At 59.0% G+C, this 20,319-nt stretch overlaps 3 protein-coding genes across 11 annotated transcripts in view; 1 reads left to right on the forward strand and 2 right to left on the reverse strand.

Annotated features, from left to right (window-relative positions):
• Positions 1–46: 46 nt before the first annotated feature.
• Positions 47–4,694, reverse strand: FASTK (Fas activated serine/threonine kinase). Of its 3 annotated transcripts, none has more exons than XM_060021117.1 (10): positions 4,263–4,456; positions 3,299–3,721; positions 2,624–2,803; positions 2,365–2,504; positions 1,320–1,533; positions 1,065–1,218; positions 749–840; positions 551–665; positions 363–477; positions 47–270 (listed from the first exon to the last, which is right to left on the reverse strand). In XM_060021117.1, the coding sequence occupies exons 1-10, from the start codon at positions 4,381–4,383 to the stop codon at positions 163–165; spliced, it is 1,662 nt and encodes a 553-aa protein (XP_059877100.1). In that variant the 5' UTR covers positions 4,384–4,456; the 3' UTR covers positions 47–162. The 3 variants fall into 3 exon arrangements, with proteins under 3 accessions (XP_059877100.1, XP_059877099.1, XP_059877101.1); XM_060021116.1 differs by having other exon boundaries at positions 48–270; positions 1,059–1,218; positions 4,263–4,455; XM_060021118.1 differs by lacking the exon at positions 4,263–4,456 and adding an exon at positions 4,518–4,694 and having other exon boundaries at positions 49–270; positions 1,059–1,218.
• Positions 4,695–4,954: 260 nt separating this feature from the next.
• On the reverse strand, positions 4,955–7,482 carry TMUB1 (transmembrane and ubiquitin like domain containing 1). 3 transcript variants are annotated; one of them, XM_060021130.1, is made up of 3 exons: positions 7,368–7,482; positions 6,069–6,487; positions 4,955–5,771 (listed from the first exon to the last, which is right to left on the reverse strand). In XM_060021130.1, exons 2-3 carry the CDS (start codon positions 6,455–6,457, stop codon positions 5,420–5,422), a joined length of 741 nt encoding a protein of 246 aa, XP_059877113.1. In that variant the 5' UTR covers positions 6,458–6,487; positions 7,368–7,482; the 3' UTR covers positions 4,955–5,419. The 3 variants fall into 3 exon arrangements, with proteins under 3 accessions (XP_059877113.1, XP_059877114.1, XP_059877111.1); XM_060021131.1 differs by lacking the exon at positions 7,368–7,482 and adding an exon at positions 7,275–7,293; XM_060021128.1 differs by lacking the exon at positions 7,368–7,482 and adding an exon at positions 6,841–7,032.
• A 2,706-nt stretch (positions 7,483–10,188) lies between these two features.
• Positions 10,189–20,319, forward strand: part of AGAP3 (ArfGAP with GTPase domain, ankyrin repeat and PH domain 3) — a 56,621-nt gene continuing 46,490 nt past the window's right edge. Inside the window, exons 1-2 of one of the 5 annotated variants that reach the window (XM_060021121.1) lie at positions 10,189–10,330; positions 10,620–10,823. In XM_060021121.1, coding sequence (XP_059877104.1) covers positions 10,195–10,330; positions 10,620–10,823 — 340 coding nt within the window. In that variant the 5' untranslated portion in view covers positions 10,189–10,194. Of the gene's footprint in view, positions 10,824–20,319 lie in introns of all 5 variants that reach the window. The other 4 variants (XM_060021123.1, XM_060021127.1, XM_060021122.2 and 1 more) reach the window with 4 other exon arrangements.

A 20,319-nucleotide genomic window follows, 5' to 3' on the forward strand; every position in this document is an offset into this window, starting at 1 on the left:
TGAATGGAAGAGAGGTGACGGATTCCAGCCCGCTCTGTCCCAGAAACGAGATGTGCAATGGGGAAGGAAAGGAACTTTAATGACAAATCAAAGCAGAGGGAGCCAAAGTGCAAACTGTCCATCCCCCAATGGGGGGGCCATCCTGAACCCATGTGCACGCCCTCACCCCCCTTCAGGCCCCCAGCGGAGGCCCAGGGCCTGAAGCTTCTGCCTCAGGTAGCTCTTGAGCTGGGGCAGGCCTCTCTGTGACTCCAGTTCCTCGAAGGGTAGCTGCAGGGGGAGAGGGTCGCAGGTTACCCCAGGGCCTGGCCGGCCAGGGGAGGGGTACTAGCTGAGTGTGTGGGCGTGGGGAGGGCTCTCACCGGTAGGAGCTGGTAGCCCATCAGGCCCAGATGCCGCTCCCGCAGAGCCCGTGAGCCCAGCAGCACTCTGCCATCCCGGCAGAAATGCCACCGTTCCCGCAGCATCAGTACCACCCTGGAGGAGAAGTGACTGGCTCAGAGCTGCTGTCTATGAAGGCAGGCAAGGCTCTCCCACCCTCTTCCCTTACCTTTGGGCAGGGTCACGGGTTGTGTAGGGACAGGACCGGGGAGGATACGGTAGGAAGGGGTCCTGGGTTCTCACGGGGAGCACAGCACCAGAGCTGCTGACACAGAGCAGGAAGTCTGCAGGGCATGGAGAGAGAGAGCTGCTGGCCTTCAGCGGAGGCTCCGTGTCCTGGCGAGCCGCTGGCCCACCCGGAGCTCACCTGTGCAGTAGCCTGGAGGCACGGTCAGGTCCTGCCGATACTTCTCCTCCCCCAGCAGCTGGCGCAGCCCCTCGGCTACTATATCCTTGTGACTGAGGGGGAGAGGAACACCGGTATCAGGAAAGCCCCCAAGACACTGGTTCTAGCTCCCTCCTGCCTAGTTCCACGGCCCTGGGAAATGCCTTTGCTGCTCCGCTCTTTCTGACTGCCTAGGGCGCAGCCGCACACACAGAACATGGTCCCCCGGGTTGGCCTACCCCGTGCTGCTTGCGGGCCGCTCCCCTCCCCTCCCCAAAGCTGCCCCATCCACCTGTACTTGCAACGGGCACGGTCGGTGATGAGTGGCTGGGGGAAGATGGGCACTTGTTGCCTTCGGGGAAGGCGGGGACCCCGATATCCTGGGAGCTCCAGCTCCACGGCCGTGTCTAGCAGGGAGAGGTAGCGCCGCACAATCAGGGCGTGAGGGGTGCCTGCAGGAAAGCAGGACAAGGCTAACTGGGTTGCAGACCCCCACCCTGCTTCCCCTGCCCACTGGCTCCCCGGGACCCAGCCAGCCCTCCAGTCTGCGCACCACTGATGTGGCTGATGAAACCTGGGGAAAAAACAAAGTGCAGGGCTCGGAAGGGCAGGCACCGCAGCTGGCACAGTGACATCAAGATGTTGACAGTTGCCAGGGGGGCCACCCCTGCTTCCCGAGCCAGGATCCTCTCAAGGCAGGGCATGAACTGCTCTTCCAGAGGCAGGTAGTTCAGTCGCCCAAAGGGCAGGACCAACTTCTGTACCACCTGCGGAGCAAGGGCAGCCCATCACCCAGCGCGAAGCGGTTCTCCAGTATCCTTTACAAGCTGGACCTCAGGGAGGCTTGGCCTGCAAGCTCACAGCATCACCATAAAGGCAGGACAATCCCTCTACACACACACCAGAAGCTCAACAGTGTAAGCACTGCTTGAGCTCCACGCGATTAGTCTTCAAACAAGCAGAGGAGACGTGGCTGTGGGTTCTGTCCCTGAAGACTTAGCAGAGTGGGATCAACCAAGTTAAGACAGGGGCTGAGAGTGTTTGCAGGGCTTCCCTGGTGGCACAGTGGTTGAGAATCTGCCTGCCGATGCAGGGGAACGGGTTCGAGCCCTGGTCTGGGAGGATCCCACATGCCGCGGAGCAACGAGGCCCGTGAGCCACAACTACTGAGCCTGCGCGTCTGGAGCTTGTGCTCCGCAACAAGAGAGGCCGCCATAGTGAGAGGCCCACGCACCGCGATGAAGAGTGGCCCCCACTTGCCACAACTAGAGAAAGCCCTTGCACAGAAACGAAGACCCAACACAGCCAAAAATAATTAAATAACTTAATAAACTCCTACCCCCAACATCTTCTTTAAGAAAAAATTAAAAAGAGTGTTTGGAGAAGTGCAGACAACCCAGGCATACATGCTGGGGAGCTGGACAAGCCAGCGAGGGTGTGAGCAAAGGTGGAACCCCACGGGAAAGAGCAGAGAGCCTAACTGGGTTGTCTGCTACAGATAGAAGCAGCCAATCAGGCTGGGTGGGGGTTAGGCCTGCCAGGTGTCTTAGGATGGGATGAGTAGGAGAGGAGCATGGGAAGGTGGGAGGTAATCCCACCTTGCTGTTGAGCTGGGCTTCCTGGGCCACCAGGAAGTGGGCAATGGCTTCCAGAAGCTGGGGCTCCCGCAACCGGTGGCGGGCCAAGTGCTGGGCCAGGAGCACCATCACGTGGGGCGTCAGTTCCTCTGGCCTGGCCTCTGCGAAGAACAGCTCATCACACCGGACCCTCAGGTCAGACCTCAACTAGATTCCACCAGACACCACCTGCCTCCGCCTCAGCTCCCCTCCTCCCATGAACCTTAACCCCCTCCAGCACCTGCCAGGCTGCGGATGAGGTGATGCTGTGGATGCCGCTGGAAGCGGGGGCAGCTGAGAGCAGCTTCCAACCTTAGCCCACCGCGAAGGACAGGCTGCAGAGGGGGAGGTGGCTTCGGAGGGAGGCGGAACCTTTGCTCCTGCTCCAGGGCACACACCAGGGGCCCATCTGATGGGAAGCCTGAGGAGGAGAGGGTCAGAGGAGGCAGTCCTAGCAACCGGGAGTTGCTCTGCTCTGCTCCAGTCCTGGTTTAGTTAATGAATCCCCAATCCTTCTCATCTCTGTTTTCTGGGCTGGAAGGTTTGCTACAGAGCACGTGGAAACACTAGAGAAATGTGAGATATCACGTGCACTAAGGTATCAGAACAGTCTGTGGGGAAGGCCTTATACAAAGAAGGCAAGTGAGTTCTCATCTCTTGCCAGTGGTAACAAATTGCAGGGGCTTCCTAGAGCGCTGTATTAGAAGGGACCTGGGGTGGCACCCTAGCTAAGCTGCAACACCTGCTGCTTGACTCGTGATGTCTGCCACGGATACAGGGGAGCAGCAGCAAGTGTGGCGGCGTATGTGCCGTTCCTGGCAAGCCCGAGGGGTGCGTTCTGTCAGCGATCTCGGGTCCTCTGCTGTTTCTCTATTCTTCCGTTAACGCCCACCCACCCCCCAGACACCGTCCTCACCAAGTAAGACTGCAAGGTGCAGACACACGTGGATGGTGTGAATGTCAAAGGAGGGGCAGTTTCGGATGATGAGCTGACTCAAGTCCTGAAGTGTGGCCTGCTCCACAGGAGGGGGTCGTGGCTGAGACCCCAAGAGCTGGCCCAGGCGACGGAGTGCCACAGGGTAGTGGTGGGCGCGCACCTTGGTGGGGTTCTGGCCCAGCCAGCGCAGCAGCTCCCCAGGGCTCCTCGCCTGTTCCAGAAGCCGCTGCAACCCCTGCACAGGGCCTGCATGGGGGGCTCCTCCAGGAGGCCGGTCTCCCCATTTGTTGGGCCCCAGACAGTAGGGCTGTACTGGTGGGAGCAGCAGCAGGCCAGACAGCCGAGCACTGGAGGCCTGGGCAGATAGCAGGACTCGAAGCATGGAGTTGGGTGATGGAGACCCTGAGGGGTGGCCCAGAAAAGGGGGTGAGGTATTCTCCAACGGTGAGAAAGACCAGCTATCTACTCCTCACCTCGCTCCCCATCCGGTGGAGCCTGGGGTCAGAGCAACCCTGACTCATGTTCACCCTTCTTTGCGACTGCTCTGCTCCACTTCCCAACCCGCCCCTCTCTGCCTTCTTCCATCCTCTGAAACAGCAATCGTAATCCTTCAGTGTGCTCAGCGTAGGGATATTTACAAAGCAATTCCACATGCATTATCCCCTCTCGTCCTCCTTACAGGCCTATGAGGAGAGAGGCAGGGCTGGCATTACCTCGATTTCACAGGTGGAGAAACCAAGGCCCAGAGAGGCGAGGGGGTTACGTTAAGCCCGAGGTCACGAATCTGGTTAGTGGTCGCGCCCAGCCTGGAGCCCAGCTCGCCGCGACGATACGCCCTCCCGACCACCTCCCCCTCCCGCAGGAGGCGGCGGCGGCACAGAGGGTGGAGCGCGGGCTCCGCAGCCGGACGGTCCTGGGTTCCATGCTGGGTGCTCCCACTTACCAGCTGCGTGACCTTGGACAAGTGGCTTCGTCTCTCTGCCCAAGTCTCCTCGCCCGTGAAACGAGAACGCAGGGCCCACCTTGGAGGGCGCCCGTGGAGCCCGAGGGCTCAGCTTTGCCATGGCGCGGAGTCGGCGGTGTCAGGGCCCTCCCCCAACGCCCACCCGGCCCGGGGATGCCAGGAGACCGTGGGCACGGTCGCCAACACCAACTCCCGCCGCCCTCCCGCGGCCCGCCCCGCAGGCACCACCCCTACATGGCTCCCCAGGCCCCGCGCAGATCGCTCCCTCGGTCGGTCTCGGGGCCCGGGGGCCGAGCTCCCCCCGCGGCCTCCTCATCAGGGGGCCACCGAGTCCGCCATCTTCCCAGCAGCCCCCGGATCGCCGCCCAGACGCCAACCGCGGCACAGTCCTCGGCCAGCAAAGACGTGGCTCCCGTCAGTCCCCGCGCGCCAGGTCGCCGCGCGCCCCGCCCCCTGCTTCCGGGAAGCTGCGCGCGCGGCGATGGGGCGGGGCCGGGGCGGGGCCAAAGGGCTAGGGGGCTGAGGCTGGGATGAAAAGGTGACGGGGAGTCAGCGGCCGGGCTGGGCGGGTTGGGCAGAGCCAAGTGCCCGGTCGGCGCCCTTCATGCCTTGTCTCCCAGTGGGCAAGAGCTCCCCGGCCCCCGGGCCCGCACACGCAGACATACACCAAGGGTGAAAACTTCACAGTTATTTAATCTGCACATGTTCCAGAGAACCCCCTCCACCCCTCCCAGCTCCCCTTCTCCGGCCCCTCAGTCTTTGAGTCCCTAAATCAGCCCAAGGAGCTGTCAGGGACTAGCGGTGGCTGGATTCTCAGGCAGAACACTAAGAAGGGCCCAGGGGCGTGGCCCGGCTGTGCCTAGGGCCCAGGCAGCGACAGCAGCTGTCTGACCCGGAGGAGCCGACTGTTGGTGGGCGCTGAGGGCCAGCTGCCCCGGGGGGCGGCCCAGAGCCGTGGAGGTCGCAGGGAGGGGCCTCCGCTGGCCCCCGGAGTGCTCTGCGGCGCAGGGCTGGGCTCCAGGGTAGTGGGAAGAGGCAGGTCGGAGAGGCAGGCCTGGGCAGACAGCAACTCCCACCGTGTCGTGGGGAGCAAGGTCCGGAGGGGCCAGCAACACTGCCAAGAGCCCGTGGAGGCACTACGGGCGGTACATGGCAAAGGCCAGGAGACTGAGGAGCAGGGTGAAGCCGGCCAGACCCAGAGTGGCGGTCAGGGGAAAGAAGGGCCGGTACTGGATCTGGCAGTACCAGAGCAGCAGCAGCAGCAGAAGCAGCAGGGGCAGCAGCAGGCTGCCTACTTCCAGCCCGGAGGGGCCTGGCTCTGACCCCGGTGGGCACGGTGGGTGTGAGGGACCCACCCGAGTGGACACGTGGCAGTGGAGAACACAGTTGGGAGGGAGGTGAAGGCTGCCCAGGGTCTGGGTGTCGTCTCCTAACAGTTGCCCTTGGTAGATGAGTCGCACGTGCTGTTCCCGGCCAGGAAATTGGGTCCTGAGGAGAGAGCGACCTGGGTAATAGAGCAGGTCTCAGGCAATCCTGGCCCCTTGCCCGGAATAACTCTCCCACCCTCACCTCTGTCCTCCACCTACCACCCAAGTCAGGGCCTCTAAGGGGGCCCCTCCTGCTTCAGGGGAACAATACGGTGTGTGATTTGGGGGCCTCAGTTCCCTCATCTATAAACGGAGGGATAAGTCTCAGATATTGATATACTCAGTGGCCCTTCTAGGTCTGTGATCATTCCCACCCCACTCTTTAGCACTTTATTCCTGTCCTCTCTTCCCGCCTTACCTTTTCAGGGAGCCAATGGTGTCATGGGGCCAGGCCCTGGCCACCTGCTCTGAATCGTTGAGGAATTTCAGCCGAAGTACTAGGGGCTCCTGGGGGGAGTCTGGAGGTGGCGGTGTTGCTGGGAGCCCCACGCCAGGTTCTGGCTGTGCAGCCTGACCTCTGTGTCTCAGGCTGGGGGTCTCAGCTCCTGGGGCCTCCCCTCTGATGCTGTCGGTGACCGCCATGGCTTCGCTGGGCTGTGTCGGTGCTGGGGTCCCTGACGGCTGGGGCAGTGGATCAGCGCCCTCGGCAGTGTGTGTTGAGACCCAGGCGAGAGCCAGCACCAGAAGGCAGGCAAGCACCGCGAAAAGGATGGTCACCTCATCACCCACCCCTTCGATCAGGGCCATGGCACCTGCCTTGCCCGCTGCGCTACCGAGCTGGAGAGGCACAAAGAACCCATGAGGGGCTGGCTCACCCGCCAGGAGCCCTCTGAACTTCGGGGGGGCTCCTGACCCCACCCCACCACAACTCTCCCACAGTCCTCAGACCTCTGCCCACATACCCGAGCCCCACCGTGGGACACGGACCGCTCTGACACCCAGTTACCCCAAACTTGCCCCACGTACCCCTTCCCATCACCAAATCCCTAGTCCTAATTTTTTGTAACCTGAGATCAGGTCTTCAACCAGCTGCCCAATTCACCCAAACCCTATTCCGAGGTCAGGGCCTTGACCTTCTAAGCGACTCTCCCCTAAATTCAACCTCCACCAAACTTCACCCCAAAGCTTACCTATTCTTCCCGTCTAGGTCATCCCAAAGTTTATCTACTCCTTCGTCTATTTCACCCCAAGCTTATCTACTCTTCCGTCGCTGAAGTTTCTCCAAGGGGGAAAAAGGTCTCTCCACACACACACCTCCCGGTTACCATTTACCCAAACCCCGACCCGCGGCACGGGACCGCTTCCCAAGGCTTCCCCACGCCAAAAGTCAAACTGCGCCCTTTGGCAAACTGGAACCTCCGAGGGCTGCCACCCCCCACCCAACTCGGCCCCTCCTGGTGCACTCAAACCCCACCCCGAGGCGGCCCGACCCCGCGCCTCCTCTGGAAGCCTCTCCAAACTCAGCCTGCTGCAGGACCCCAGATCTCGGCCGGGAATCCGAGACTTCGCCCTCCCCACCCTGATCCTCTATCACCCCTCCCATCTTCCCGCCCCCCACACCCACCCCCGAGTGGCGGGAGGGCGATCCCGGGGCGGGGCGAGCGGGGGCCAGCTGAGGTGGCGGCGGGGTGGGTGCGGTCAAGGCGCAGGGACTCACCGCCTGGCTCCGCCAGCCCCATAGCGGACCCTCAGGCACTTCCGGGCGGGAGGTGGCGAGGTCGCAGACACCTGAAGGCACCCCCCCCCCCCCCCGCCTTCCCCGCTGCCGCTGCGCCGCCGCCGCAGCCCGGAGTATTGTGGGTCTTGTAGTCCGGCGCGGTGAGCAGTCCCCGCCCTCCGCCCTGCGGACCCACGTGCGGGCTCGACTACCCGGTCTCGGTGCCCGCAAATCGCTGAGGGGCTGGTGGGGGCGTGTCTGGGGGTTGTTCCAGTCCGCAGAGGTTTTGGGCGGCAGCAGCATCCTCCCCCTACCCCTCGGGCAGCCAGGGCATGTATCACTCCAGAAACTAACGTCAGCTGGAGCGTGTCAGAGCACCGGTGTTTCGAGATGCAGCCTTTGGGGAGCTCAGGTGGACCCTACCCCGGCCTACTCTTAAGTCAGAGTGGACGCCGGAAGGCATCCTGGACCCTCCAAATTGACTCTTCAGCCCAGAGCCCAGTAGCCTTGGGCTGCCCCACCAGGCTGGCTGAGGATATCCATCTTCAGGGCTGGCCACCGCAGCTTGGGCTGCCTTATTTACCTGGTCCCCTCCTCCACTTTGCCCCTGTAAGACTGTGCAAGAAGCATGGACTTTGGAACCTGGCACAAATGCTGATCCCTTATCCCGTGCTTATCAACTATATGACCTTGTGTGCGCTATTGAATCTCTTTGAACCTAAATTTCTTCGTTCCTAAAACATACCTCATAAGACAATTGTAAGGAAAAAATTAGGTGTTTCATTAAACAAGTGTGAAAACTATGTAGGGGATCTGTCACACAGCAGGTATTTGTTCACTTGGTATTAGAACACTTCCTCCACCCAAATCTGGCCTCAGAAATTAGGTATTTCTAGAGTATTGCTGTACAGGGGTTGTTGAGCCTCGGCCTGGCCCGGGCCAGTTAATTTCCATGGGTTTTCCCTCCCTCTGGGCTTCTATAGCCACAGAGAGGCACAGAGATCTTAGATCCTAGATTGTATAGACCAGTCTTGATTAAAAGTAATGCACCCTAGTGTTCTGATAGCAAATGCTTACTTGTGGGAGCAAGCACTCCAAATGTTGCCTTGGGACAGTCAGTTTAGATTTTTAATATAAAGAACTAACTTATTTCTAGTTCCTTCCTTCCCATTTATTCATTTATTCTAGAAATATTTTTTAAATGTATACTATGTGCTGGGCACTGGCTGACATGCTGGGAGTACAGTGAATCAGACTCTATCCCTGCCCTCTTGTCGCTCATATACTAATAAAGGAGACAAGTAGCCCACCAGTGCTAAAACAGGTATGTGCTGGCTGCCGGGGCAACATTTCTGAGGGACTCTTTACCCTCAACAGCTCTACTGGGAGGTACCTGGTGCAACTGCTTGCTGTCAATTCTAACTAAGCTTCTAAAAGATATGTTAGATATTGCTCTTAGACTTACAGAACATAGGGTAGGTGATTTGTTCAACCACTATATTTTGCAGATGAAGCCCAGAGAGGGTGCAAGACATTCTGAAGGTCAAGCAGGTACGTAGAACCCACATCCCTCAGGAGTTTGGGAGGCCCCCGGTGTTGATTAGCTCGCAGCAGCTTCTTTGGAAGGTACAAGAAACTTAGGAATGGTGACTGGGTTGGTACTGGGGTAGAGTTGTGTAGGTAGCTGAATGGTGGGCAACTTTCTGCTGGGAAAAGACCCAGCTTGGCCTGGGAAGTGGAAGGATATGTAAAAAGGATGACTGTGCCAGAGGACATTGGGGTGTAGCCCTGGCAGGCTGATTGGCTGGGACCAGTGCTCTGCAAATGCCCCCTCTTATGGGGTTAAGAAAAGTTGGGGGGGGGGGCTAGCAGAACTGCATACAGCTTTAGCAATGGGGATGCAGAGGAACTAGGACGTTGAGGGAACTCCCTGGCCCCAGGAGTGGACAGGAACACGGTATAGACAAGGGAGAGAGGACAAAGAAAATTGAGACAGTCATGTGGACTCTGGTGCGTGTCTTGAATGGGGTGAGTGGGAAAGAAGGCATAATATTTGATTCCTTTCTCTTCTTCCTTCCCCCTTTCAGTGGGGTCCAGCTGTGTTCACTGGTCCTCTCCCGGTCCGGCAGTGGGTGTCTTCTTGGAGAGGCTGGAAGATAAGTGTGGGGACGTTGTTGTTTAAAGTGTCATTTCCAAGGGCCCCGCAGATGAAGCTCTCCTCAGGAAGAACTGGAAATAGAATCTGGGAATCCAGATTCCCAGCCTAGGTGCTGCAGCCGGCAATGGAGAGTCCAGGCAGGGCCCGAGAGAGAACCCTGGGTCGGCGTGGTCTCTAGGGTTGACCTCAGGGCCCTGGGACAGGGGAGCCTGTGCCGCACTGAAGGCAGGGCGATATAAGGGAGGCGCAACTGGGCCTGGCCTGGCGACCCTCCTCGGCCAATCAGCCGCGTTCATCAGTACCCTCGGGCGCAGGGCACTGTGCGGGCGCTGCCCAGAGATCGGACACCCCACCCAGACCAGCGCAGGGAGGCGAAAGCGACAGCCGGGGCCGGGAGGGGGGCAGTGCAGCTGTCCTCTCGAAGCTAGGGGCCCTCGCGGCGGGTGTAGGTGGGGCCTGGAGAGGAGGCGGAAGGGCCGAAGCTGGGTGGGAGGGGCCCGGCCGCTGGGGCTGGAGCGCGCGGCTCGGGGGTGGAGGCTGCAGAGCCAGCGAGCAAAGCGAGGGGCGGGGGCGCTGGGGCCCGCGCGCAGGAGGGGCGGGGGCGGGGGCGGCGGGGAGGGGGGCTCGGGCTGCGTGTGCTGGAGCCGGCGGGGGCGGCGGTGCGTGCGCATGACGCGGGGGGAGGGCCCGGGCCGCGCGCTCCCGGTCCCGTTGTTGTTGCCGCTGGAGGCTGCTCCCAGGCAGCGGGATCGCGGCGCCGGGAAGCGCCCGGCAGCGGTGGCCACAGCGTGCGCGGCGGCGCCTCCCGGCCTCGGCCCCCGGCCCCCGGCCCCATGCACTAGCCCCGCGCCGCCGGCTCCTTAGTCCCGGCCCCGCCAGCCCCGCGCGCCCGCCCGCCCGCCGCCGCTGCCGCTGCCGCCGCGCCGCCCAGGGATCCGGCCGGGCCCGCCTCGGGCCCCGCGGCTCCGGAACCATGAACTTCCAGGCGGGCGGGGGGCAGAGCCCGCAGCAGCAGCCGAGCCTGGCGGCGCCGGGGGGCGGCGGCGGCGGCGGCGCGGGGGGCGGCGGGCAGTTCGGCGGCGCAGGGCCGGGGGCCGGGGGCGGCGGCGGCCCCTCGCAGCAGCTGGCCGGCGGGCCTCCCCAGCAGTTCGCGCTCTCCAACTCGGCGGCCATCCGGGCCGAGATCCAGCGCTTCGAGTCCGTGCATCCCAATATCTACGCCATCTACGACCTGATCGAGCGCATCGAGGACCTGGCGCTGCAGAACCAGATCCGGGAGCACGTCATTTCCATCGAGGGTGAGCTGAGCCGGGGGCTGCGGGAGCTGGGGCGCGGTGGCTTCTTCGGCGCCGGCCGGGGCCTTTGCTGGCCCGTTCCGGCCACGCTCTCCCCGTTGGGGGTCCTTGCGCGCCTGAGGTCGGGGCTACGCGGTTTGCTGATCGCTGGCGCTGCATAGCCGGCGGCCAGGCTTCGCCATTTCTCGTCCGGGAACACTTTGGGGCTGGGGGCAGGTCCCGTGCCAGGGGACAGGTTTTCTGATCTTAGTGCTCCAGGGCGTGAGGGTGGTGTCGCTCCGGGGACGGGTGCGCTCTGAACCACAGAGGTTCTGGGGTCCAGAGGCCAGGTCTGGGCAGGCATGGCCGGGTAGGGTGGGCGCGGCGGAGGGCCTCGGCGGGCCGGGAGGTGGGGCCGCTGCCGGAGAGGCGTCTCAGCCGCTGTCCCGGCCCTGCCCGCAGCGGAGCGGTGGATCGGAGCCTCCGGTTAGTGGATGGCAGCATTCCCGGGCCCAGCGCCCGCGGGTCCCGGAGGGTGGCGCTCGCCGAGGCTCGCTCTTCCGACGCACACCCTCCACGCTGCCGCGGCCCGGCGGGCACGGGCCAGGCCTGGCGCGGGGCTTGCGCGCCGGGGCCGCGTGGGAAGCCCCGGCCGGGCCAGCGGCGCCTTCGCTGGGTCCCCCGCGCGCCGGGCACCCGCCGCTGCTCTCCAGGGAGCCGCTCGAGAGGCGGGCTCGGGGCTGGTGGGCGCTGACCGACCTCCAGGGACACAGCGCCAGGCGTCGGAGACTAGAACCCCGGGCCACTGAGCTGACCAGCGCTCCTTTCTCTAGGCTCTCGGGCCCTGGACTTCGGCTACTGAGGGGCAGAGGAAGTGGGTGCACGCTGCTGGCAGATGTACCACGACCCCGGGTGTGGTGGGGACGGGCAGCACCGGCAGGCATCCCAGCGGCGTGGTGACCTTTGAACGCATGTGGGGCAGATGGGCCTGGCCCTGGGCCATCTGCTTCCTCCTCCGGCTCCATTTGCAGGGGGACGCCCACCAGCAGGTGGTGGGTTCGGAAATGCAGGCAGAGTGCAAGGCCTTTTGCTGATGACTTGGAGTTGTGGGCAGGGCCCTGTCCAGTACTTGGGCCTCAGAGTTAGGGCCGCACTCCCATCTTTCTCTCATTGTGTGAGGCTCTTGGGGGTGTCCTTCACCTGAACAGCCCGTTTCTGCTTTCAGAGGTCCCCGTGGCTGAGGAAGGCATAGTTGGTCTTTTGGGGGTAGGGGAACGCAGTTTAGAGCTGGGGTCCTGCTCTTTTCGTGTAGCATTCCCGTCTGCCTTCTTTCTGTCCTTTTCCCAGCTCTCTCGCATCGCATCTCTTTCCTCTGAAGGCTGAGTTCACTGTGAACTAATTAGGTGGCAGAAAAAACCTCATTAGCATGGATCTGAGTAAATGGCCTGAATCATCGGTGTGGCTGGGGACCAGGAGATGGCATTTGTGTGAGCCAGGGGCCCCAAAGAGAGGAGATGACCAATATTTCCTCCTAGATCTGAAGGGGTGGGGGGTGGGGGGAAGAAATGCCATTCCCTGCAGCTTCCCTGTTTCCCCAGAGGAAGTAAGTTCCTGACCAGCACCAAGATGCCTCCCCCACCCCTCACAGCCCCTTTTGGAGGGGCTGGGACAGCCCCAGGAGGGGTGAGGGATGGCGTCCAGAGCAGGGAGAGGCAGAATTGGCCGGATTCCACGTCTAACTCCCGCTTCCTTAACAGTACCCCCGCCCCCCGAGCTCAGGAGGTCTCTGGCCCGGCATCTTCCGTGATGTGGAGGCCAGAGTTCCTGGGACACACTTGGGTTTTCACCCCCATCTTGAATTCAACACGATAGGCGGAATTTCCCCTTAGAGCCCTCCCCCGTGACCAGCTTCCCCATTGCGGTTTGGAAGTACCCCACATTCCGTCTGCTTAGCCTGGAAGCTTGGTATCACCATTGCGGATCCTGGGACCCAGTGTTTCATTGTCACCAGGGCCCAGCTGCTCCTCACACATCCGTTCCCAGCTCTCCTGGTCCCTACTTCCCTGCTCTTTCTTGGCAAGACCTCCCACCTCTTTCTTCTTCTCCCCTTTTTTTTTCCAGCCTCTCTCTTGGAACCCATCTTTATTACCCACCTCACCCTTGCTTTCCCACTCCTGTCGCCCCAGCTTTTCTGCTGTAGGCAGGCATCAAAAAAAAAAAAAAAAAAAACCCAGAAAACTCCTTCTCCGATTTCTGCCGTATATCCTTCCTCTCCCCATCTGCCAAACCATATTGCCGCCGTCCTGCAAAGCGGCGTCGGCACCTTCTCTCTCTGTGGAGGGAGGGCAGCAGCTTCTCTGGCGGGCGTTTCCCTGCTCACTCTCTGAGCCTGACCGAGGCCCCTGCCAGGGCCCAGCGGACTTGGGTCGAGACTGTTACATAAACACATTCATCGCCTGGGAGGCTGATCCTATGTTTACTAGGGGTGAGCCTCTTAGGGGAAAGGGATGACATTTTCCTAGTGTGTAAGAAGCCTCATTCAGTAATACTTTAGTGAAGGGTGCGTTTGAGCTTTGAAGGTGACTGCGGAGATGCGGTCGGGATGCATTTGGGACTGAGGAAGCGTGGTGGCACCTTGCCCTCCTGTATTCTCTCTGTCTGCTTCTGTCAGCCCCTCTCACCCCGTGGCCGGGGCAGGAAGAAGCAGAGGAACTTTGAGCTTTCCTGTGTTTCAGGACAGGATCTGGAGGGAGGGAGTTCCTTTTCCCACCAAAGTCCAAGGAAAGAGAAAACCTGTCCACCCTACGGTCTTAAGGAACGAGCGGAATGTCACCAGGAACTGGGACGGAGGCATAGACAGCCTACTGCGTGCGGAGCCCTTGAGCCACTCTCACCTCCCTGGTGGGTACACCGAGGCTCAGAGGAGCGAGGGACCTGCAGCGAGGGGTGCTCCCGGGGCTTGCTCGGGTGTCCTGGCTGTGTCCTAGAAAGAGGACACGAAGGAACCAGGCCTTGGTCCAGATGGGGGACAGTCTGGGCATACAGAACGCAGGGGTGCTGGGCCAAGTGAGCCGGAAGCCAGGATGAGGTGTTGGGAGAAGCAGCCCTTGGGGTCCCAGCAGGTGGCCTGGAAAGGCAGGCTTGTCCCTGAGTCGATGTGAGCCCGGGGAGGTCTGCCCAAGGGGAGGCCCGCATGGAGGGCCTGGAAGCGGACTGTGGCCCCGGGAGGCTACTGCTGCGGCAGGAACCCGGCTTTGTCAACTGGGTGACTTGTTCCCTTGGCCCTTGGTTTTCCCCCAGGGGTTTTTAAGCAGTGAAATTCCTCGGAGAGGCACCGTCTGCCTGCCCCTGTGGGCTCCAGGCTTGGTAACATTCTGAAAGGACTCAGGTAAAAAGAGGTGCGGGTTTTCCTGTCTGGTTCAAAATTAGGCTGAAGAGAGAAGGGGGTCCGGACCTGTGGGCAGGGCAGTCGGAGGGGGCAGCCTCAGCATCTGCAGGCTTCCCTGCAGGCCTGCCCAGGGCTCTAGAGTTTGTCCCCTGTTTCGTCTGTGTGCTGTGACTAGATCCCAGCAACAGCGCTCTGATGCAGAGAGCAGAGTGGTGTGCGTTTTGGAGACAGAGAAGCCCTCTCCTGAGCTGATTCCCTTCTGCCTGCTCCTCGGGGTGGGCGTCCCCCAGCCTGCTGCTAATTCTCGCCTGTGGGACTTGCTCAAGTCTGCGTTTCTGAGGCTCCCTCCCGTGGGTTCGGGATGGGGGCCCAGGGATCTGCATTTGTAACTTCCCCGGCCCCTTCTGGGAATTAGCTGGTTTGGAGAATGAGTGCCTGGTGGGGGACTGGTTATTTAGGACTTTGCACAGAAGAGCTCTAGGAGTTCTGAAAAAGAGGATATCAATGTGGGTGCCAGTGGCCTGGGAAAGCTGCGTTTGTTCCAGATACATTTATTTAGCGCCTACTGTGTGGTCCAGTCGCATCTAGCGCAGTGGAGAGCAGGAGGGGAGAGAGGGGGCTGAGCCAGCGCTCTAGACCCTGGAGGTGAATGGATCAGCGTGTAGGAGGTGCCAGAGGGGGGATTGGGAGTGGCAGGAATAAAGGCCGGGTTTTAAGAAAAGCAGGGCGGAAATGAGAGACTGGGGAAGGCTTGTCAGGACCCCAAGCCTGCGGGAACTCGGGCAGCCTCGAGATGCAGCCTCCCCACCCCCCACTCAGTCCTCCTTCACTGCGCTCCAGCTCTCTGCCAGGTGGAAGGCACCGTATAGATAAGACAGTCCTCGCTCGTCAACACCCTGTGGCTGGCACATACCCTAACTTTCCTCTACCAGTTATTTCTTTAACTGAATGTGTGCCAGGTGCAGGGTCTGAGAGGTGCTCCGTGCAGAGGGAACAGGTTGGCAAAGGCGGCAAGGGTCGGGGTTCGAGGAACAGCAGGCTGGTCTGCGTGCCTGGAGCGTTGAGTCCACGGGGGACAGGCGGGAGGACCCTGGTTCGGGAGTTTTGAATGCTTTATCCTGTATTAATTCACTTACACCTCACCTTGTTCCGGAAGACCATACGAGGGTGACCCTTAAGCCTGCAGGAGATGGGCTGTCACGAGAGGGTTGAAGTAGAAGCCAACCGGCAGGTCGTATTTGAGAGCCGGTTGCATTTGAGAACTTACTCTCTGTGCAGTGCCGGCTGGATCAGAGGGAGAAGGCCACGGGGAGAGCAGGCAGGAGAGGTGGATTAATGAGCTCTTAGTGTCCACGCCGTACATTTGACTGTGAGCCCTCCCTAGCAGCTGTCAGCGGGCCTCTGGCCTCAGAACCTCAGGAATGGAGGGGGAAGGAGGCCCTAGCTTGGGGGAGGCAGGCCCGGGGCCCTGAGAACTCCTGTGTCTCCGCCCAGCATCTCCTGAACACCCACTTAGGTCCCTTTGGCTTGCCCCCATTCTCTTCTTAATATGCAGGTAACTCGAGATTAGTTGAACCAGAGAGCATTCCTCCTGACGCCTAGCCAACGTCCACCACGCAGGCCAGGGGTGAGGGGCAGCTAACTTTGGTGCATGGAGCTGAGCTCTAGGGTTATGGAAGCGGGAAGGGGAGGGGACCGGGATCTCCTGCTTTGAGGATGGGGACCATGGGCTGCGCAGTGTTCCACCAGTTAACATTCCTCACCTGCCTGCTGGAGATGGTCACGAGGCCTCTGCAATCCTTTGCAGTCTTCTCCGGTTTGCAGGTATCATCTCCATTTTGCAAATGTGATCTCCTAGGACTGAGACGGAGTCACTTCCCAAGGCCGCACAGGAGCGGCACAGCCGGGGACTCTGCCTGGTTTTCCACCTCCAGGCCTCGTGCTCCTCCCCTCACATGGATGGGCCGACTGAGCTTTGCTGGGCCAGGCTGGACACCCAGTCAGCCCTTCTGGGTGCCTCTCAGGCAAGGTTTTGACCTCGAGTTGAACTTTTGGAAGCTTTTAGAGTATCACTTAAGGGTGACCCCGAGCTCTTCTTTCCTGCCATGGTTTTCTTCTGAGTGTCTTGAATCCCCAACTGGCTCTTGGAGGGGGGCTCTCCCTTCTATGAGCAGCATGGCTGTTGTGCGTAGGAGAAAGATGCTTGGTCAAGAAACACTCCAAAATATTTGAACATTTAAAAAATTTAAGTATATGTTTATTTTATTTTTTTTAATAACTTACTATTTTTAAAATTAATTAATTTTTGGCTACGTTGGGTCTTCATTGCTGCGCGTGGGCTTTCTCTAGTTGCGGTGAGTGGGGGCTACTCTTTGTTGTGGTGCGCGGGCTTCTCATTGCGGTGGCTTCTCTTATGGAGCACAGGCTCTAGGTGCACGGACTTCAGTAGTTGTGGCTCGCGGGCTCTAGAGCGCAGGCTCAGTAGTTGTGGCACACGGGCTTAGTTGCTCCGCGGCATGTGGGATCTTCCCGGACCAGGGCTTGAACCCGTGTCCCCTGCATTGGCCGGTGGATTCTTAACCACTGCGCCACCAGGGAAGCCCCTAAATATATGTTTAAATGACAAAAATTATGCATGCTGGTTATAACACATTCAAATGTGGAAAGGAAGTCGAAGAAATGTGTGTGCCCCCCACCCCTCTCCAAGGTACCTGCTGTTGTCTGTCTGTCTGATGGGTGTCTTTCCCATCTGCTTTCTCTCCTATATATATCTACTGTCTACTGCTCTATGATTGATGACACTCTTGGAGTTTTACAGCGAAAGTGGGACTTCTGTGGGAAATACTCCACTGGGAGAAGGGGAACCAGAGTCTCAGTTTCAAGAAAGGCATCTGCGTTCATGCACCCGTCTGGCAGCTCCCTGCGGGGCAGTTGGGATACCTGGGTTCTCATTCCTGTTCTGCCGCCGACTGGCTGTGAGAACTCGGGCAAGTCATAAAGGCACCCCCAATCCCCCCGGCCGGTTCTCCTAGAACCCAGTTCTGGTTTCATCTGCACAGCTCTCTGTGACCCCGCCTTCGAGCATTTGGACCATCTCAGTCTTGGGTCCCTGGTCCAGGGAGGGCAGACTCCATTCAGTGGGAGGTTCTGAGGCTGCCTTCTTGTGCGCAGCATATGACACGCGCTGCCTGGGAGCCCTCCAGGAGCTGGTCATCGCCTCTGTTCCTGAGTTTCCTCAGGTAAGGAGGAGGGGTAGTGACAGTGTGATGGAGTTAGGCGCGGTGGGTGCCGACAGCGGTGCGTGGTACAGAGCGAGCGCCCAGTGCGTGCTCGTGGTGAGCTGAGGGGCTGCGTGCAGTTGATCCAAGTCTCCTGGTACCTAGATCTTTTCACACTTGTCTGATTATTTCCTTTGGACAAATTCCCAAGTGGGAGAAAACAGTGAGGCCATCGGGCACGCACGACCTTTTGGGGACTTTCTCTGTGCGCCACACTGCCCTGCAGGAAGGCCCTTCCCGTTTCCCTGGGGCAGAGACTGCCTTTTCCCTGCCCACCCTGTCCACTTGAAAGGTGAAGAGAAATGATTTTTGTTGTTGTTTTATCTTGTGTGTATCTGATTACTAGTGAGAGTCAACATGAAACATAATGTTTTTGGTTGTTGTATTTTGTTGAATTCCCGTCATATCCTTTATTCATCTTCCTCGTGGTTTGTTACTCTTTTTCTTAATATGTGTAAGATAGTTTTGTTTTTGTTTTTTTTTTGGCTCTGCGGCATGTGGGATCTTACTTCCCCCACCAGGGATTGAACCCACACCCCCTACAGTGGAAGCGCAGCGTCTTGACCACTGGACTGCCAGGGAAGCCCCTGTGTAGGACAGTTTTAATATGCAAACATATATCAGGCATACATTGCCGATTGCTGGAGGGGAGCTGGGGTCTTGATCTCTCTGGCGGCACTCTGGCCCTCCCGGGGCCCTGGGCACCGAGGTGAGTGAGCCCACAGCACATGGTCCCAGAGGGATGTCGATGCCTCTGCTGTTGTCGTGCCTGTCTATAGTGTGTATTTTCTTTCTCTTTCTTGTTTGTCAGCACCCCTCCTTGCCACTGTTGGCGCACCCGCCCACAGCAGTTTCTCTTTTGCCTTTTAATTTGTTGCTTTGCTGGCTTGCGAACCTGGAGCCCAAGCTGGTAGAGTGGGATTCGAGCCCAGTCATGGCCTCTCCGTGTGTGTCTGTGGGTCTGTGTGTGCGGCAGGGCTGGGAGGCCGGGAGAGCTGGACCCCACTCGGGGCTCCCGCTCTGCTCCTGATGGGAGCTCCCGGCCCCTCCTCTGTGTGTGGTCTCTCCCAGGGAGGGGCAGATGCACTTCCCTGCCCAGAGAACTTTTTTGGTTAAACAGACCCTAGATGAAGGCCCTTTGCTAAGAAGCACTGTGATGATTTGGTGGCTTTCAGTCCCTCTGAAGCCCCACTCGTCTTGGTTATTGCTTCTAGACTCTTCTAGACTGTTTTAGGCTGGATGATGTGGTAGGATGGAGCCTGGTGTCATTCCTTCTCTGTCACAGTCTGTACAGGGTAGTGGGTACATCGGCTCTGGAGCCAGGCTGCCTAGATGTACATTCCTAACACTTAGTAGTGGTGTAACCTTTCTGTGTCTTGGCTTCCTTGTTGCTAATATGAGTTTAACAAGCACCCGTCTCATTGTGTAGGTGGGACAGTGAAGTATATTAACGCGTGCAAAGCTTTTAGACCAGCCCTGGCCCCTCGGAAGTGTTCACAGTAGCTCCAGCCTCTGCAGGGCTGCGGAGAGGACTCAGGGAGGGAGCGTCCCTCGTGGCACCTGCAGCGGTGGCTCCCCAGTCATGCTCCCTGAACCCGAGCGGGCGAACGGGAGAACCTGGCAGGGCAGAGTTTGGGGTAAGTTGGTTTAGCCTGGCAGGCCCCAAGGAGGGGTGCCAGGTCCGGACTTGTCTGACGTTCCAGCTGATTGGAGCAGACCCCGGCCCACAGCTGGTCACAAGGAGTGTGTCACACAGGCACCCAGCATCGCTTTCATCTGATTGCTTGCCCGTCGATTAAAGTATTTCCTCTAATTCAGCACCACTTACACATGTGAGTCATGTGTAAATTTAAATTTTCAAGTAGCCATATTAAGAAAGCAAAAAAAAATTATCTTTAATAATGCGTTTTATTTAACCCATTGTATCTGAAATATTATCATTTCAATGCACAATTAACAAATTAATATAACGGGGCTTCCCTGGTGGCGCAGTGGTTAAGAATCCGCCTGGTTCGATCCCTGGTCCGGGAAGATCCCACATGCCGCGGAGCAACTAAGCTCGTGCGCCACAACTACTGAGCCTGCGCTCTGGAGCCCGCAAGCCACAACTTCCGAAGCCCGCGCGCCTAGAGCCCGTGCTCTGTAACAAGAGAAGCCACCGCAGTGAGAAGCCTGTGCACTGCAAATGAAGAGTGGCCCCCGCTCACAGCAACTAGAGAAAGCCTGCGCGCAGCAACGAAGACCCAACACAGCCAAAAATTAAATAAGATAAATAAATAAATTAATTAATATAACAATTTTTAATGAGACATCTTACATTCTTTTCTCAACTAAGTTTTCAAACTTTGTTTCACCCGCTCAGTGCCTCTCCATTTGGACTGGCCGCATTTCAAGCGCTCAAGAGCTGTGCGTGGCCAGTGTCTCTGGTATTGGAAAAACAGCTCTAATTTTAGCCTATAAGGTAACAAAAGAATTCCTGTTTGTTGGAAAAATTGAATACAGAAGTATATCCTTTTGGATTCATCTTTCTAAAGTATCATATTAAAATTTTTTAAGTAACGTGCCTTTCACGTATATCCTGCCGTTTTCACTCAGTCATTCAACAAACACTCCTGAGTACCTGCTCAGGCCGTGGTGATGGGTAGCAGATAAATCTATTTAGAAGGGTTACTGAAGTCACAGTAGTTTTTTGTCGCCGTGGATTTTCTTCAAACCCGGAAGCACAACTACTGCTGAGGGGGCTCAGCCCCGAAACGTGTTCCCGTCCAGGGGTTCTCAAGTTCTGGAACCGAGGTTCACACGGTTTTGCTCAAGGCGGAAGGTGGGGAGTGAGCCCAGACCCCGCTCTTTTGCA

Source organism: Delphinus delphis, chromosome 9, assembly GCF_949987515.2.
Source record: "Delphinus delphis chromosome 9, mDelDel1.2, whole genome shotgun sequence".
In the NCBI taxonomy this organism is placed as follows: domain Eukaryota; kingdom Metazoa; phylum Chordata; class Mammalia; order Artiodactyla; family Delphinidae; genus Delphinus; species Delphinus delphis.

Excerpts from the sequence above, each read along its gene's own strand:
- FASTK (XM_060021116.1), bottom strand. The coding sequence starts at position 4,383 with ATGGCAAAGCTGAGCCCTCGGGCTCCACGGGCGCCCTCCAAGGTGGGC. Across the intron at positions 2,804-3,298 it reads GCACCTTGCAGTCTTACTTG|GCTTCCCATCAGATGGGCCC; the intron begins GTGAGGACGGTG and ends TCTCCTCCTCAG. Across the intron at positions 478-550 it reads ACCCGTGACCCTGCCCAAAG|GGTGGTACTGATGCTGCGGG; the intron begins GTAAGGGAAGAG and ends CTTCTCCTCCAG.
- TMUB1 (XM_060021130.1), bottom strand. The coding sequence starts at position 6,457 with ATGGCCCTGATCGAAGGGGTGGGTGATGAGGTGACCATCCTTTTCGCG. Across the intron at positions 5,772-6,068 it reads ACCATTGGCTCCCTGAAAAG|GACCCAATTTCCTGGCCGGG; the intron begins GTAAGGCGGGAA and ends CTCTCTCCTCAG.